This window comes from Apteryx rowi, unplaced genomic scaffold (assembly GCF_003343035.1).
Source record: "Apteryx rowi isolate R43461 unplaced genomic scaffold, aptRow1 scaffold_53, whole genome shotgun sequence".
NCBI lineage: Eukaryota > Metazoa > Chordata > Aves > Apterygiformes > Apterygidae > Apteryx > Apteryx rowi.
Window position 1 is genome coordinate 969242 of NW_020450794.1, and position 19195 is coordinate 988436.

General features: G+C 46.2%; 1 protein-coding gene across 3 annotated transcripts in view; it reads right to left on the bottom strand.

The window, feature by feature from the left end:
• The window catches only part of MEIS1 (Meis homeobox 1), a 103759-nt gene that overhangs the window by 60484 nt on the left and 24080 nt on the right, over positions 1–19195 (bottom strand). For all 3 annotated transcript variants that reach the window (XM_026080750.1, XM_026080751.1, XM_026080752.1), the window contains exon 7: positions 18630–18741. In XM_026080750.1, the coding sequence (XP_025936535.1) occupies positions 18630–18741 (112 nt within the window). The remainder of the gene's footprint in view (positions 1–18629; positions 18742–19195) is intronic.

Here is a 19195-nt window from a genome sequence, read left to right on the forward strand (position 1 = left end):
CTCGCCCTGCCCTAGCACTGCCTGGGCGTGCTTGGAAGAAGCCTGCTTCGCTCCTGAAACATCCGTGAGCGATCTCACATTACCACACATCCAACCAGCTCAGGAAAAAATGCCTTAGTTACAAAGTAAGTGCCCTCAGTCTTCTGTCAGAGCTTCTAGGGGGGTCTGAGAGAGAAGAGAGTAGCCAGAATTAATAATGTTTTTCTTATGCTGTCCCCACTGCTCCCTGTTCCCCGGTGCCCTAAATCCACCGCTCTTGTTCCCAGAGCAAAAGCCGGTCACTCTGAAGGGTCCCCTTACAATAGGCGGAGGCTGCTTCTCGGCAAGGAGGTACAGAAGCCAAAAGGAGATAAGTAGATTTGACAGAGGCAAGCTCTCACCAAATTTTCTTCCACTTGACTGTCTCTCTCCAACACAAAAGGCAAATCTGTTCTGATTAGGTGGTGATTAAAAAAGGCTACAATGAGAAAAACAAACCTGAAGTTGGGCTTTAGAGCCATGGTGAAAGGCGCTGCGGCATCAGCCTTCTCACAGCAAAAAGGCAGATATGTCACTGCGGCGCGAACGCTTCCTGCTTGTCACCGTGAGAAGGAGAGGGGAGCTTTCAGAAACCTTTCCCTACAGCCGTTCCCCGTGCTGCCATGCACCACCCCAACGGGAGAGCCTGCACACTCATACCATGCAAAGGCCGTTCAGGGAAAAAACAGGAATCATTCAGCACACTGAATTTTGAATGCTGTGTTTTGTCATTTGTCTTACAGTGCACTTATAGATAAGGTTGGGTTTTTTTCCCCCCCAAATTAAAAACAAACAAAACAACAAGAAGAAAACAAAATGCAAACCATCCAAAACAAACTGATCTCAGAGGGTCCAAATCATGCAATCAGTGTGGAGGCAACATCAAATCAATCCTGGACACTTTTCACAGAATCAGCAAACAGGTCGGGTTGGAAGGCACCTCTGGAGATCATCTGGTCCAATTCCCAAAACTTCATCTGAACTATCACCTGCAGGTGCATGTTACCTCTTTTACCTTCCCATGCCACATATTCCTAGACATCAGTTGCCCAGGATTACCCTCAATAGGCAGGCTGATGAGAGGAAAGCGAAAAACTTCTGGTGTACCCCTGAATTTTAGCATTTGTGTCACTACATCCAGCAGCAGCAAAGCGGGGAACCCATTGTGAAAGGGACAAAGCATGGGAGGAAGGTAACTTTGCCCTTTGCAGTTTGTCTCTCTCTAACTTCATCCTTTCTCAGCAAGAGAACGTAACCAGAGTCACGCAGAAAGCACAAAGTAAAGATGGGTCTTAACAAAAAGCCATCCAGTGTCTTTAAAAAAACATAAGCAAAACCCAAATATCCATCGAAAAGCAAGCCAAAAAGATTTCTAGTGTCTCTTTTTCAATTCACACCACTCGCTGTTATCTCTAATAGTAACAGAGTGCATGGTAGGAATGGATAGTAGGAAACAACTGCCTGCTTTTAGCAATTTGATGCACTTTAAAGGAGATAAATGAGTAACCGAGGAAGTTGAAGAAAATCTCAGCTTTTGGCAGGCTAAAAACCATAGGCATCACAGTCTGCCTGGAAGAACGACCTTGCTTTCTTGCTGAGGAGGTGCAGAAGGGACTATGGATGCTGTCTCAGTCCATCCTCGCATCAGTACAGGACAGAGATCTGATCTGCCCAGCTCCCTGCCAACTCCCCGTCTCCTCTTGGGTCAGTCTGGCAGGGCCTAAAAAGTCACCAACATCACTTGCAAAATGGGTCTGTCAAATATCCAGTTGGTCAAACAGTACTGTCTTGGTGGAGGTTACTGAGGAATGTATTTCTACTACGTACTTGATCTTTCTTGCCCTAACTTTCAAAAGTGCTTCTCTTCTTAATTCATAAACTCTCCGTGTGTGAGTACACAGCACGCACACACGGATAGCGAACACCGCTCCTGTCTGAATGCCAACAACATCCCTGCGCCTTTCCTGTGCATGCAGTATGAAATAGAAGGATTTTATTTGCACTGGTTTCCATGTGAAGGAAAAAAATGACTTTTCTGAGCATCCCGTAAACTCTGGGAAGGGAAAAGAATGGCACGGAAATGGAAGGAGCAACCTGGAAAGGAGAAAGGAAAAACAGGAGACCTTGGCTTAAAGGTGGGAGTTTACCACACCCTTATGCCTGCCTTCATCTATAGAAGATGTTTGCTTTTATAAATCTCGGAAAAAATGCGGTGTGGGAGCTAAGTAAGTCGGCCCCTAGGCAGATTTAACTTGGGTGACCTGAACTTACTCTGCAGATCACCATAGGTCTCTCTGACCTTGGCAGTGACACAAGGATCATATTTTCACATGGATGAGCTGCTCTGGAATAATTCTGCCAATGTATTAGGCATAAATAGCCTTTTATTTAGCATTGGGCAAATATGTTTTCTCTTTCTGCCTCTCACTTCCCCAAACAAAATCTATTTGTTAGGGAAAGGAGGAAAACCCCACCCTGCATTACAGTCTGGCTACACGTCTGGAGGGCCAGACAGAAGCTTGGCTGCTCTGTGCTCATGGCGAAATATCTTCAGGCTTTGCCTTCAACAAGACGCCCCTTTGGAGCAACAGGGAAGATCTGCTGCTTTTGGCTGGAGCTGTCAGTCTGCATATTGGTGTATTATATGCGAATGCCCTCAAACACAGAGGTGGGGGAATATATAGATCAACAGTGAGAACGTTCACCTTCAATTGTGAAAACAGAAAACGCAATTCTCAGCTTACGCATCTAAATAAATGAAGAGCAGCTTCGCTAAAACCAATGAAGTTGCACTGAGATAAGCAAAAAAATCACATCTTGGCCCTGCAAAAAAATGACTGATTTGGAAGAAACAGGTAAACAGTGTGTTCCTGGACAACAGCCAGCACAGTTTTGATGATGCAGACCTTTCCGTTTCAGAGTTTCACCAGTTTGGGATCTGGTCACTTGAGGTCATACCGAAGAGTCCCGAGGCTCTGCAGAAGCCCTGCACACTTCCTCCCCATTACACAGGTGGTTAAAGTGGCTATTCAAAATCAGCTATTATTCTAATGCCACCTGATTCTTAATTGCTAAAGAAAAGCAGACTGAAACCACAGAAAGGGTTTCTAGCACCAGCTAAGGAAATATCAGTTTTTGAGGTCAGAATAATACCCCTTAAAAATACGAACCAGTGTGGTCCTTTTACACTGTGTCTTGATAAAGGCAGGCAAAACATTAGAAGACTATGCTGAAGAAGACCAGGATGGTTTTGTAAAATATATACATCCTCAGAAATGCATAAAAGTGAAAGAAAATACTTGCAAAACCTGCATTCAGGTTATCCTGTGACAGTCAAAAAAATCCTAGTGAATACTACTTCCAGTTTTCACTGTCACTACGAACACAATTCTCTTCTAATAAATTCATTGTGTGCTGAGTAGAACGGAAACACAATTTTCAAATTGTTTGTGAACTGCTTGCATCATCCCATATACAACTTTTGCTTTATGGCTGACCGCCTGCAAGTGTCTCAGTCTTCAGACCAGGTAGCTAAGGTTTCTCAGGCAAAAGAGCAAGTCTCCAGTCACACACTTGTGCTCTCTTCATGTGCAGTGCTAAATAAATAACCACCAATGCCAAAACTAGTGATTCTCTTGAGACTGGAGAACATTTTCACAGAAATCTGCCAATTATCAGAACAGTCCCCAACAATACCAGCCTCTGAACCATTGCTAATCCCACTCTGCCATCTTCTATGCAAAGCAACTTGGCACTTTGTAATTTATTTCAACTGGCTGACCAGCTTCACCTGCAATTCAGGAACTAAAGTGGTCCAGGTGAATGAGAAGGGAATACAGAGATTTTCATTTATAATCAGGGGGGTTGGAAAACAAAGCTCAGCTGAAAATCATTCCTACCTGTTATTTAATGACTTCTATGAAAAGGACTTTGACCCAACATATTTACATGGGATGTGGTTTAAGCAGTGACCTAAATGAAGAAAGAATAGACCTAGCGAGAACAAAGCACTCTTGCCCAGAAGACCACACAGAAGCTTTCCTTTTCACCCACCTTTTGACAGCCCAGAAGGCTTTCTGCAAGCCTGACATTTCATATGAACTGCAAAGGCATGCAGGGAGAGGATCAGGACAGCATGTGTTGTCCCCGTTAGCTAAAGATGACACAGGTTATACACAACACAACCCAGTCAGGGAGCCAAGTGGTGGATGAGGAGGTTGAACCTGAGAGCAATCAACAGCCACATGGGAAAGCCCGTCTTCCTGAGTTGCTCGGGGCATCTGTGCAAGTTACAACTTATGCTCCGAAAGCCAAACAGCTCAGAAGGAAGTCTCCGAGGGGACGTCCCTGCAAATACCTCTCTCAGCTCCCTCCCCGGGTTCTCCCCCAGGAGCCAGCCCTCAAGATCAAAGATAGGCACAGTGACAAGGCATGGAGTGAATGCTTGCACTGCCACCGCCAGTACCTGCGCTCGCCTGGTGTCTCCACAGCTCCTCCTCCAGCACCATCCCCAGCCTTTGCACTTGCAGCTTTGGGAGGCAGCAACCTCGGATTTAATGCTGCTGGGGCACAGTGGGGTCACCATTCCCAATCCAAACATATTTTCCTGGATGGAATCCAAAGTGACCTGGCTTATCTTAGATATGAAAATAAGACTTCAAAATTCTGCACAGAAATTATGGTGAGGAAAAAAAGAAAGAAAGAAAAAAAAAAATCTTCTGCCGCATCCGCTAGTGAGCATTGTTACAAATTTGACTACGAAATGGAACAGACAAATGAGCCTTTTTTAAACGCGGACTAGTGTGCTTAAACGAACTGAAGGCGAATCTTGTTAGTTTAGAGTGGAAGTAGTTTTAACTACGGTTTTACATGTAAAAGCAGCCCGTGAAGGTATATGGGGAGAAGCCCTAACAGCTGCAGCGTAACACAAAGGACCCTGTGCCCAAACAGCAGAACAAAGTGAAGTCAGGAGCTGTTTGAATACTGTCCTTCCTACTAAATGAATTCAGTAACAGATTTTGTTTTGAGGTTTCATTCATGGAGCCTTTCATCTCATGAGAGGCCTCAGTACTTTTTAGTTGAAAGCTGAGCAAATGATTCCTACCTAATTTCACAAGCCCATGTATTAGGTTTTATATTCAAGTCCCCAGCTCCTAGAGTCATGTGAAAACCTTCCTGCTAAAAAACACGCATACTTACAAAGCGAGCAACCTCCTGATTGCAGAGAAAGCTTGAAACAGAGAATCCTGATGGCTAGGCATGGGAATGCAAACACTGCCCCCGCCATAGTATTTTTAAAAAAAATCTCTTTTTGGATGCACGGCAGGAACACTTTGGATTATCAATACTGGTCAGCTGAGACAAGGAGATTCGCGACACGCTCACTGCAGCATGCTCAGGAGCTGCACAGGACACATACACAACACAACAAGCTCTTCCTCCATATCTTTAGTGGTACCAACCACTTTATTCTGCTTCTCTAGGCAGAGCAAAAGTTTCCTTCCTAAAGAAGCAAGAAGTTTTGGCACAGATTCATCCCTTCTTACTTTATGCACTTAACTAGGGTTGCTAAGTTAAGCATTTGACTGAGGTGATTAGTCCTCTGAGGGTCCCTCTGCAGTCAATGGAGAGAGACAGGAGCTCTTCAGAGAGAGATTTGGCTATGAGATGACTAAAGGAATACGCGTGCTATCAGCTTTGAATACTGCGCAGAAGAGTAAAGACTTATAAGCAGCAAGGATATCACAAGGAAATGGCAGACAATGACCACTGAATATGCCCATCTCTATTTCTGAATCAGATCTGGATTATATGGCCCCTTCTAAAATTACTTAGGGCAGAAAGGATGAATTCAGTGCCCATCAGATACCTTATCATAAAGATACAACCTCATGCTTCCTGCCACTGAGAATATGGGGAAAAATAAACTTTAAGTTTTACCTGAAAATGTAAAATTCTACCTCTTACCATTGCATCAGAATTTATTTCCTCTTCCTATTTTGCCTCACTTAGAGGGAAAAAAAAGAAACCTCCTTGATAGGTATCTGAACTTATGTCTCACCAAACTAAATTTAAATGCAAGAAACAGGAAGCTTCTACTTAGAAACTAGAATTTCAAGCACTTGGTGGCAAACAATGAACTGGGGAGATAAAGATGCAATGGAAATGGCAGGGAGCAGCGCTGACGAGCTTCCTGCCCAAGCTGACTCAAGAGCATGTGGCCTACCGTGATACCGACCCGCCACGCTACTTGCTTTTATTTTGGTAATTGTATTTGTTCCTGTGAAAACCCCCGTAAAAACAAGTTGTAAAAGCCAGACAATAGTAGACCTGCCATCTCCTAGAGCCAGATCTTTCACTTAGCACTTGAGCAGAAGATGTAATCAGCACATCTCCGTCCATCGACACCCACCGTTCTCCCTCTCGGCTGCTACGAGGGCTGCACCACGCTTCCACGCGCGTGCACCCGCTGCGGCGACAGCGCTCAAGGGAAACCACGGGAGCGGCGCCCTCCAAGCGTGGCAAGGCCAAGCAGGTGCTGCCTTGTTTCCGACCCACCGAGGCACACAGAGTCTCCTGCAAACGTCAGCTCAGCCTTCATGCCTGCACTAAGCTTAAAGGATGGGAGTCTTTTAAGTAGTTATAAGCAACTCAGACTGTATTTTTGCCTACCGGAAGAAAAAAAAGGATCAATTTTTATTTAGATTGATTTTAAGATTTACATGTGAGAAATGGATAAAATTGGATCAAATATATACTAAAACAAATTGTTGACTCCCATGAAAGCCAATAAAACCAAAACAAATTTCACAGATCTCATCTACCAGCATTTGAGATTTGTTTTATTTCATTATTTTGTAAACATTTACGGAGCAGAAATTTGCTTAACTCTTTTCCAGTTTTCCTCTACTGAAACAATGAGACTCTCTGTAGAATATTTTGTACTTGAATATTATCACCAGGATAGCATATGGCAAACTAGCAGCAGGCAGTTTATCTTCATCCTCTTTGTAAGCTAAAATTAGCACATGCTTTTGCAACAGTATATGATGTATTCAGACCACTATGATAAACCTAATACCATTTCAGTGCCATCCCTGGCTGACCTCCAATATCCAAGTAAATTGATTATTAATTTTAATTGAGTATTAATATATTTAATATCAAGTTTATATTTATCTACTTGAGAGGTACCTTTAAATTTAATACAGTCATTTCATCTACATCAACTCCAACAGTAAATAAAATTAATGTATTAGTAACATATACAATTTCAATTCATTTGAGTAAGTCAATTCTAATCTACACTAAAATACTATATATGGAAAGCCGTGCTGAGAGTTGCTTATTTGTGTACGCTATGTTTTTAAGTAATAAGATATAGCTATCTTGGTGAAGAATTGCTACACCAATGTGATGAATAACATGCTCTTCCGGCTACATGCTGCATTCCTGCAGATCGTTAGGTTTACTTTCTCGGGATTAAATGAAACCAAGTCACCAACTGAATTCCCGTTTAAACAGAAAGCAGTCACCTACCAACTCACTCGGGGGCTTTCAAGACACCCATGCTTAAAACAGAGCAATAGAGAGCAGGTCGCACAAAACATCCCTTTTCGTTAGTACGTGTCAGTATAATCTTCTCACCCACTACTACTGAAACTTCAAGCCGGATTAATTTTACACGAGGCCCATGGAAGCTGCAGGTTTGTATTTGGTGGAGCTGCAGGACTCCTCCTTCCTCTCCTCCCCTCCCCACTTGCCGTTCAGCTCCACATTTCCTGCAGATTTGGCTACCCCGCGCTGCAACGATCCCGCTCTTGTCTCTAGACTGCTCTTCAGCCTGGTCAATTATGGCCACCACAGGGGGGGGGTTGATGGATTAAATCTGTGGTAAGAAACTGATGTCAACACTGTTTGCTAATTTGTATCTGGTAGCTGTAATACCAAGAAATTTAGCACAATACTCCACCGAAAGGAAACAGGAAAGGCCCTGAGAAAGCTCTTGTATTTCATAGGGGGGTTATTTTACCACTTTTCTTGCCAGCCTCTCAGAATAAAAATGTACTGATAGTGGGAAGACACATGCAAGCATGTATACAAGCAAATACACGCACACACAGAGCCCTGTAAATATTTATATACATTCAAAGACTTGGTGGCTCAATCTACTACTGACAAAGCGACCAGCTACTTTACCTGCAGCCAGGTCCAAGGATACAACAAGGGGCCAATTCTAGCTGATAATTATACTGAAATGGTACCGAGACCCTTGCTGTTACCCAGCCAGTCTCCCGCAGAGGTTGCAGGGGCAATTCCAGACCAATGCATGAGGAAGAGAGCGGGCGAGCGTCCTGCGCCAAAGCCTCTCCTGGGCACCCCGGCTGCGGCCCCCCCGGAGCAGGCGAGGACAGGGCACCTGGAGGAGCTGTTGGGATGACAACAGCGAGCGTGGTGGTGGTGGTGCTCCTCCCGGGATGCCGGTCTGGGGAGACACAGTCTCCTGGCACGGCGACGAGGGCAGGACAGGGTTGTCCACCCCGCGAGCCTCGTGCCAGTGACCTTCACTTGCTGACGAGACAGAGCTAAGTTCTGCCTTCTTCTGAAGCCAAGCGAGAGGCCACAGACCTCAGAATATTTTTAGCATGCGTCCATGTGACACTAACTGCTATTCACCCGGCTAGGAAGAGATTTAAGTATCAGTCAGGTTATGTCCACCTTTAGCTCTTTCTTGAGGACATTATTGGTGCCTCCTGGTAGGTCTTCCCTGGCCCTTCTGCAAAGGACGAATTACAGCCCTGAGAAAAGACTTGATGTCAGGGTGGCAAGAACCACTGCTCGGCTGCGACACAGATCAGCCACGGGAAAACACAGGACTAAGGTATGAAGAGCTGACAAGGCTACCCCCACTATATTTTATTTACTTATAAGGCGTTCCTTCTTCTTTCCAACACTTCCCATTACGCTCTTGTGAAGAACGACCACAAAGAACTGCCTGCAAGCTCCATGTGAGGTTTTTGCTCACAGAAATTTGAGGAAGAATTAAAAAAAAAAAAAAAAAAATCCCTGGCTATTAAGTACCAAAGCTACCACCTGGAGATCAGGAAGTTTCCAAGCCACAGATTGCTGAAGGGCAGCAGAGTACTCAGGGAAAACCTGACCTGCCCGGATCTGACGCTGTTCCCAAGACAACTCATCCCAACCAAGCAACTGATCCCCCTGGGCCACACAGGCATGGCCGGGACAGACTCTTCTGTGTCCTTGCACATCGAGCACCCTACGAGGGCAGCCTGGCATGTGGTCAGCCCAGCTCCTGAGCTCTGAAGACCTCTTGCTATCAGCAAAAACTCAGGACTATCCAGTGCAAGACACAGAGGCCACAGGGAGAACAGGGCAGAGGGATCGTGGGGAGAGGAGAGAAGACAGAGCCAAAAGGTTCGAGTGACACCACCCTCGTTCCAAGACCCACCAGAGCAACGTCAGGCACCTGCTCAGTCACAGCCATCCGCTCCCGCACCTGCTCGAGGAAAAGAGAAATCAGGCCTCTGCCGCTGGTACTTTGCATGACACCGACTAGTAGATCAGCAGGCCAGCGAGAAACCATCTCACGTGAAATATAGTGCAGCAGGTGCTGCACGGTGGGCACCTTCCTCCACAAGGAGAAGCTGCCGGGGCTGCCCTGAGCGTGGGGATGGAGGGCGCGGAGGACGAGGGCCCCGTTCATTCATGAATAACTGCCCCCGCTCCCGTGCTTGCGTTTAGAGAAACATGACGTCAGCACCTTATAGCGTTGAGCCTATTAATTAATCCCCTAAAGAATGCCCCCTCGCCCACAAACATATAATGCAATGCCAGCTTAATCTTACCTAAAAAAAACCACAGCGCAATAAGATTACTAGTCTGACTCTCCTGACTGCTACAGCACCGCTTAATCCTGTGCTTCTGTGCCTTAACAAGCTTTTACAGCGCTGTATGGAGTTTATCACAGCAGCCGCCGACATGAAAAGGACTTATGTTTTAAAATATATAATTCCACAGCCTTTTGCATGAGTCACATGTTACGTTCATAAAGGACTTTCATCCCAAAAGATCTCCAAGCCTATTGCCCCTTCCTGTTTCCACCAAAGTGCTCCCGTCCCTGCCATTGCCCGACAGCAGCCAGCACAGGGACACTCTCTCCTTCCCAGTTCCAAAAAAAGCGGGTGAAAATGGCTTGCGGGGACAAGTGCCCCATACGGATGTGTCCCCCCACTGGGGCTGACCTTGCCCGGCCCCGGCCCACAGGCAGTGCCCCGTCTCGCGCAACCGCATGCCGGGGAATCGCACCGCAGCCACGCTGGGCCCGACGTTCCCAAATTGTAGACGCGTTACAGCTTTCCACGGAATACGAGAAGAAAGCCCTGCTCCCTCCCTATAATTATCAAATCAGGCCGAAAATGAGGAAGAATTGAGAATCCTCATTATAGCACATCATAAAACACAGAGAGGTCCCTCGCTTGTTCTACATTATTGTGCAGTCTGCCAACAAAACTTTACAAAGAGCGCAGGAATTCGTGTTTGCAGAGATATTAAAGTCATAAAAGGGAAAAATTTTATTTTATTTTCCCACAGCCTAAATGAAGGTGAACCAAGTAAATTTGGCAAAGAGCACGAGTCAGATGCCATTTCCCACAGCAATGTGGTATTTTCCTCTGGGAATAAAACATTTTCCTTAAACTACTGTTTATAACTCTTATCAGTTCAACAGCAATAGAGCCATCAAGTCCAATATCTTGTGGAAAAAAGTCAAGGTCAACAAGTACTTGCATTTTCGTTTATCTTTAGCTGCAATTGCTACTGACATTCAATTGGGTAATAAACATGAGGACTGTCAAATGCTCTCAGCAAACAGGTGATCCAAAAGCTATCACAGAGAAAGAGGCTACTGCCAGGTAATCAAACAATTCTGTTGCAACAATTATGATTGGAGTGCATTCATTTACAGAAGCAATCACCTGTCAAATTTGAATGAATATTGTCAAACCATTCCCACCACCGGGGTAATAAGGGTGAGAAAACACAAACTACTTCTGCTTTCTAGTTCTTACCAACACAAACACACCCACATTAGCAAGACCTGTCAAAAAAAAGAGTAAATCAAAAATCCGGTAAGTATCTTATTTCCTGCCTTGAATTAAAAAATTACTTTAACATAAAAACCAGAGCAGATCAATGGTCCAAGCAGCTCAATCTCGTGTCTGTCTCTCGCAGTAGTAATAAGGGACGTTTAGAAAAACCACAGAAAAAACAGGGTAATGCAGAATAGCCTACTCTATAACTCTGACAACCGACCCTTCAACAGCTTCCCGAGCCAGGGGTTGCAAGCGGACCATCCTTCTTCATAGCTACAGAAGGACATATTTTCCATGAGTTTGTCTAATCTCTTTTTGACCCCTGCTCCCCTCCACAGTGCACAACACCGATGAATTTTATGCAAGATGCAAAACGTGCAAAAATGCCTTTTTGTTGGTTTTAAACCTGCTAACGCTACAGAAAGCTCCTGTGTTGTGAAACCTGGTGAATACACACGCCTCGTTCTTGCACTGTGGGACATGCACAGGCTTCACCCACTTTCCCCATACACAGCTTGTTATTTTAAAGACTTCTGCTCCAATCTTAGTCATCTTTTCTTTTTCCCCAGCATTTCACGTGACAAGTAAGAAAATGGCTTAGGCAAAGCAGCCACCACACTCCTGTTGCATCACTAATCCAGAAACAACGTGCATTTATTATAGGTTCATTGCAATAAAAGGACTCTCAAAAGCGGTGGCCATCTCAGAGGCACTACTTTGCCTTTTTAGCCACTGGTTTTGAGATGCCAGTGACACACATCAAAGAGTCTCCCACTGCCATCTCATCACACAGCAAAAGGCTCCGCTGATGCCAACGAGATCCGGAGAGGCCAGCAGGGCTCGGAGGGTGCCCCATGGGGCCCCGTTGGCTGCCAGAACGCAGAGGAGGGGGAAAAACCTGGCATAAAACCACGAGTTTTCTCAACCAAGCCATGCCAAAGCAGTCTTCAAAGAGCAAGACTCGAGTGCTGCTAAAAAGAGGCCTCTTGGCAACCCCAAACTTCAAATCTATGACTGCTTGCAACGAAGATTCGCTCTTCCGCCCCATCCAAGAAGGAAAGTGAGACGCCACTTTGACAGGCACCCGAGTTTTTCAGATAACGGTTTAAGACGTGAATCAGCAAGGTGGCGTTTCCCACCCCTGTTCACTGCTGCCTTGCCAGAGCTCCGCGCGTTCAACGCTCAGCAATGTACATTTTGGGGGCCTGCAAAAGCTCTCTGCAGCTGGCGGGCGACTGGTTTCAGGATCGGGGCCATATCCTCGCATGCCCGTCTACACGCACGCAGACTTGTGCAAGGCCACACAGAAGTTTAACGGGAGAGAGGTTTATAATTTTAGACCGCTTGCCAAAATAAGGGGGGGGGGGGAGAGGAGTCTCCAACACATGAGTTTTGCTGCTTGATTACAGACAGGCTTAGAATTCAGGAATATTTGTATTTCCATAGCCACTTTAAATGTAAACAGTTCCAAAAGTAATTTTCCCTGCTTTTGCTCTGCCAACAACGGCAACAGCTTCTGCCTAAAAAATCTGCCATCTCACATGATCGACTCTCCTCCCAGTTTGAAGCTCTTCCTAAGCAAAGCCTGAGAGTCGCTCTGAACTGTGCTGAAATGTTTGCGCTGCTTTTGAAACGCTTATTATCTTTGGGGGCTGACCTGAAAAACAAGTTGCTACTTACATTGAGAAATTCAAGTTTCTCCTGAAAGGCAAAGGGGAGCAAGAAAGGTTTTTACAAGGAAAGGGATTAGTTTACGACTATGCTACCCTCAATGTAGGCAAAACGAGGAACATTATTTAGGGTTACTTCGGCCAAATCAAAAAAAGCCCTGTTAATAGGAGACTTTCTGAGCTAATGGGAACTACTCAAACAAATCCTGGGACCAGAAATAGATTGCTGCTTGAATCCCGACACACGCAGCCCCACGCGTCAAAACGAGGACTGCCTGCGATGCACCATACTGACAGCGTAACCCTGTGTAGCTCAAGCACAGAGACTTAACACTGCTCAAATCTCACTTTAACAGCTGAATAAGGCTGATGAGACCGGGGAGGGGGAAAAAAAAAACAACAAAAAAACAGAAGGAGGAAAAAAACAGTTTCACGCCCTCCGGCTTTAGAGCAGAATGATAAATTGGCATCACGTTGTGATGAGCATAATCCTCAAGTACTCAATCACTGTTAAAAAATAAAACATGATCCTGAGGAGATAAAAATAATTAATTCTGGTGCTGCCGAAGAACGTGCACCTACATGGAGAGTTCCAAACCCGAACCAACCGTTCAAGTTTTGTGCTCAAAATTAAAAAAGCGTATATATACATATATATACATGCGCCTTTTTTTTTTTAAATCTTGTATCTCACGTCAAAGCAAGAGGCACAGGTGCACACGCCGCTTTAAAGCAAAACAAGCGCTGCCTGCTCAACGGGAAAGAAAGGGAGGAAAAAGCGATGGCCGAGCCTTCGAGAGCAAACCGCTACCCCCTCCTTTTCTTAAAAACAAGCCCATTAGGTTTAATTCAAGAGCCACAATATATAAATAACCCGAAAAACACTGGGAACAGCCCCTGTTGACTAATGCCCCTGTCTTTTTCAATCGAGGGTCACATCTAGTCTAACCAGTCGCATGATAATGGCATCAGAAAAGGTCAATCAAAGACGAGCCGGAGCTTCCCCTGCCTGGCTGACCTTCGGCGCTCGGGACAAATTGCTATCAGTCAATGTCAGCTAATGACAGCCGCTCTTTGGCTAATCAATTGTTCTAAAAATGATCAAGAAAACTACTCACAGGACAGCTCATTTTCACATCAATGCCTGTGAAGTATGAAAAGCTCATTTTTTGAGTTTTTAATAAGCTCATAAGTAAAGCAGTTACTTGGTAACAGGGGTCACCTTACCGAAAAGACAGAACCTTTGTCTGCCTTTTACGTATTCTTTTATTACCATATTATAGTAAAAAATATGCTGGGCTATTACGGTGCCAGAGGGCTACATAATAAAGCAGGTGATACTTCATACTTCATACTTTTTTTTTTTTTTTTTTTTGGGGAGCTCTGTTCGGATGTAAATAATTGGCGGGCCGCTTCGCACGTGTTTAAATGCAAAGCAACCAGCGCCCGGCCCAGCATGCAGGTGACATGCCCGCTTGCTATCCGTGCCGACCTCACATCCCAAAGTCTATGGCCAGGCACAGGCTACAAAACACAGCAGGTAGGTTAGGGCCAAGAGCGGCGAGCCTGGGTGCTGCCGGCGCTCGCTGCAGAGCGTCGCCCAACGCGCATTGGCCAGCGCACATTGGCCAACACGCTGGGCAACACGTAAGCGAAGCTGTAATGGGAAGGAGGGGAAAAACGAAGTGTCGGAGTGGTCAACGAAGGGCAGAGGGGAAGGGGAGCTGCAGCCCAAACCTCGCACGCAACGTGCTCACTAAGAGACCCGATAGCGGGCTCCGGCCTCCCTACGCCATCAGTCATGGGCCAGCCGACCACTCCAGCACCTACCTTGGCCCTCGTGAGGCTTTGCTTCTCCATGCAAAAGGGCGAGCGGGGATATAAATGGTCACTCAGCTGCCCCGATGGTAACGCAGCCCTGCTCTCCCCCTCTGGCCAGCCTCCATGGGCATTTAAAAAAAAAAAAACACCCACCCTGGCTTAAAAGCAACTGTACAAGATCGTTGTTCAACGACCTTCTGGTCTGACTATTTAAAAAGCAAAACAAAATAGCTACAGTAATACCCCAAACAGGATTCTTCTGCAGTTAGAATACGCAGCAAAAATAAAACACCGCGCTGCCGTGAGCTCAGCTTCGCCCGGCTGCGCCGAAGGACTCGCTTCGCCTTTTTTAATAGAATTCTGTGAGTTATTTCTCCACTGTGTAAATTCAGCTCTCCTTGCACCATTTAGAAACAGACCTCCAAAGGCCCTTCGTCGTAAGTACGTAGCAACGGGGAAACAGCCCTCTACACTTTTTCATAATATTATTCTGCATTCCTGTACTATAACTATCCCCTCCTACGACACAATACCGGGCCTTTATAAGCGGTCGTGTCAACGTGCTCTGCAATAACATACCCTGCTGTTCAGTGGCACGAGACTTCGGAGCAGCTCCCTGGCAGTTAAATATGGATTTACACAATAGAGTGTAACAGCTGGGAGTCATCGCTATCTACTAAGTAAATAAATTTGCACGATTAAAAAAGCTTTTCAGTGTTTACATGCAAGAGCATCTCTTCTGTTTTCCAAGGTAATCGTTCCACGTATTTTGCATACAGGGCCATAAATGAATTAAAAATGTACTTTGTAGGGATTAAAAGAGCAGCCGTGAATCAGGTAAAGAACAGAAGCTTTTAAAAAGTCCCAAAATAGACTTTAGCACAGTCTGGGTTAAGAACTAAGTGTTCACGTGAAGGAGAAAGCTCTTGTTAAGGGGCCCGGGCTTTCCAGTCTGTAGGCACCTACGGAAATGCAAAGCGCACCCTCACACCCTCGTGACACCTTTAGCACGCGTCCACGCGTTGCATGCAGGTGCTGGGCCAAACCTCTCCTCTAGACACGCGCAGACTGCAGCAACTTCACCTGCACTACCCGTCTCGTGGGTAGTCACCTCAGCAGTTTTAAACAACCGTCCATTAAGTCCAAGCAAAACCAGATCAAAATAACCCCCCGTGGATCATTACAGCAGCCCTGAGAACCTCTCCTGCTTCTCAACTCAGCCCCAAGTGGCTCATTAGAAACCTGGTGCAAACAGGTGATTTCACCTGTTGTAAGAGGGGAAAATAGGTCGTGGGAACAACCTAAAAATAGACTGTTTTAAAGGGTTATACTTTTGGTGATTAGATTTTTTTTTTATTTTTATGGCAAATGCATTCTTGACAGATGGATCCGAAAAGAATTTTTAAAAATCCTAAAAATAGGGAAGCCCGTAATATACTGAAAATATGTCATGCAAGCTCTGCGTTCTGAGCTAAATTCTGCGTTCATGAGAACGAACGCGTGGGTCACCATCCTTTCACCCCGGGCTGGAGCGCTCTTAGCCCTGTCGGAGCACCCGACCTCCGCAGCACTGCCACGGCTGCTCTTTCGGCCATAAGGAGAAGCGGCCAGCAGAGGCGGGTATGTGCATTTGGCCATGGCGTTGCCAATCCTCGCCTCGGGCCTCAGAAGACAAACCAAGTTCAGCTTGCAAATCATGACATTTTTAACTTAACAAATGCAGTTAGGGAGGGGCAGGGTATTTGCTGTCTTCCCCCCCCCCCCCTTTCCCTTTTGGTCTGTCAGGATCATGTTTACAACTTTTTTATCCTTGCTCAGGAAGGCGAAAACTGTGCTTTTTCTATATATGGTGTCTAGAGAGGCGTGGGTGTGTTTAAACAAATGAGATTTGGTCAGAGGCTCTGAATTCGGCGTGCTTTGAGCTGACACAATGTACAAGGCTCTGGAAAACCACTGCTGCTCTTCCCGCATTCTGCTTCCTTGAGAAAAAGGACATTTGCATAGGTGGAAGCAGCCTGGATACAAGTCCCAGCAACAGAGACCCTCAGGCCAGGCTCCTCGGATGGTGCGTGCAGAAGAAGGGACATCTCGGCCAGCGCGCTAGAGCTCCTCGGCATCCCCCATAGTAAGTCCCCCCTCCTTTACTCCTCCCCGAAGTCCTAATGCAACCAGCCATCCTCAGCAAAGGCATGCATTCATCGAGCGCTGTCAGGGAAACTTGCTGTAAAAATTGGGCAGAAGCTGCAGAAGTGGCTAAGTGCCACTGGTGGCCTTGCTGTAGAAACGCAACGGGACACCAGCTCTGAGGCCCTCAGGCCCTTCTGAAAAACCTTCCTTTCCGCGTTTATACGCACCTTGCTAAGAGCAGCCCAGAACGAAGCTGATCTCAGAAATGACTGCCATTCTGGACTTATAAAATGCCACATTTAGAAGAAAATGATGCCTGAAATTACTAAAAAGTGTGCCAGGAACCGAGAAGCTCAAAGCACCCAAGGGGTTTAGGAGCATGCCGAAAACTCTCTCTACAGTTGTTTGGTACACACATCTGCACATATATGCTTATGCACATACATGCATGAACACACACACATCCTTCTAATGAAAGAACAGACCTATCTGACTACAAAAAGCTCCCTCTGAACACCAAGGTTGAGTTCAAAGTGCATTTTTGCAGCAACTTTTGCACCCTTAAAAATAAGAGGAATTTAAAGTTCGCTCCAAAAGTAAGGGGCTCTAATGAACATGTTGACACCACTTTAACGACAGCATTGTGAACAGCAACACTATAATATATACGTATACATACTTGAAAGAAAAAAGGCCCCTTGAATTTATGTTGCATATCATTTTCCAGTAAAAGTCAGAGGTCAGGAGGTTACCAGTTTCTGCCTCAGCTCTGCAACAGTTTACTATTCCAGGCCCCATTTTTACTAGGCTATACTTGTGATGAAGTCAGCAACTTTTCTTTAAACAATAAAGTGTCTCAAATACTTAAAATTCTATAAAGAGATGTTATTCACAATGTACATTACGTCCGTGCATATAAAAAATTAAAATATACTGTTTTAGTTTAAAAACTAATCTTGTTAAATGTAGACTTTGCAATGCTAATCAGTACTGCTCAACCTTTTTTTGGAAACACAATTCCTTTGTTGTCTAACAGCACTTGAATGAAACATGATCATAAAACCAGATTTAAAAGTATATACCTATTGCGAGTTCAGAGGCAACTTCAATACAGCGCTTTCTTTTATATTCAGATGAAGGATCCTTTTTAAATTTTAATTGCATTAAATTAACACTAAATCCACTGCAGTTGGTCTCGGCAGAAAAAGTATGAAGCATTTAACCAGCTTCTCCAAAAAACTGAGAACTTTAGCGTTTTAAACTCTGGAGCGTCTAAGACGGTGCTGGTTATCCGCAGTATGCTCCACTGCAGTTGCACCAAGCTAGCTTCATATATGTCCTGCTAAAACAATTACTCGGTTTGGCTTGGCACTCAAACAAAACATTTTTACATTCAAATAAATTGGAATTGAGGGGGAAAAAGTAAATAAAAGTGCTGCTCAGGATTTTGTGAAACGGGCCAGCTAACTCCTCTTGCTTTCTACGCGGCAAAGTTTCAGTGGCACCTTTGAAATATTACCATGCATTTCAGCAATCTTAATTACATTTGCTTTTGAAGATTTCGTCTTTTAACCCATTTGAGTGAAGCGGGGGGGTGGGGGGGGGAGGAAAAAGAAAACCCTTCTCGTTGCTTATTTTTATTAAGCATACTGCAAATTTGGTACATATGTTGCTCTAACATGTGCCTGCTGGCAGGGTCGGAGAAAGAAAGATGCCAATCATTTTACTAGAAGATGGAAAAAGTGTCAAAAACACCAAAAAGGGGGGGGGGCACAGTGGGGAAGGCAGCCCTTTCGCGGCGTGGCGCGGCGCGCCGGGGACCTGAGCGCGTTTCCCAAGCGGGAGCGGAGGCGCGAGGGAGGCGCGAGGGCTCCGGTCCTACCTTGCTCGCTGCTGTTGTCGCCGCTGTGCGACGTGTGTCCCCCGCTGGAGGGCCCCGGCGTCCCCCCGGAGCGCGTCGACGCCGTGTCGTCGTGGTCTCGGTTCCAGGAGGGCTGCGGGAGACACGAGGCAGAGCGGGGGGCTGAGACGGGGCGCCGGGGCCGCGCGTCGTCCCCCCCCCCACCCCATCCCAGCGCACCAGCCCGGCCCCCAGCCCGGGGACGGCGCACGCGGGAGCGCCCCCAAATCCGGCCTGAATTGCAAGGGCGGCATTCCTGCTGCCGAGCTCAGATAACGTCCTGGGGAAGATGTCCCCCACCTCAGTAATCCCTGCTCTATTAGCAGGGCACGGAGGAAGGCTGCGGGCGCGGGGGGCCGCGCGAGAATCGCTGGCACTCGATCCCAGCGGTGTTTTTAGCATCGGCAAACCCTCCGGCGCAGCAGCCCGCTACGCTGCCAGCGCCCAACGGGAGCGGCGGTCTCGGAGAGGCCCGCTCGCGCGCGCAGGCCCCCGCTTCCTCCGACGAGGCCAGCGGGCCAGAGCTCAGCGGCTTCTCCCACCGTCGG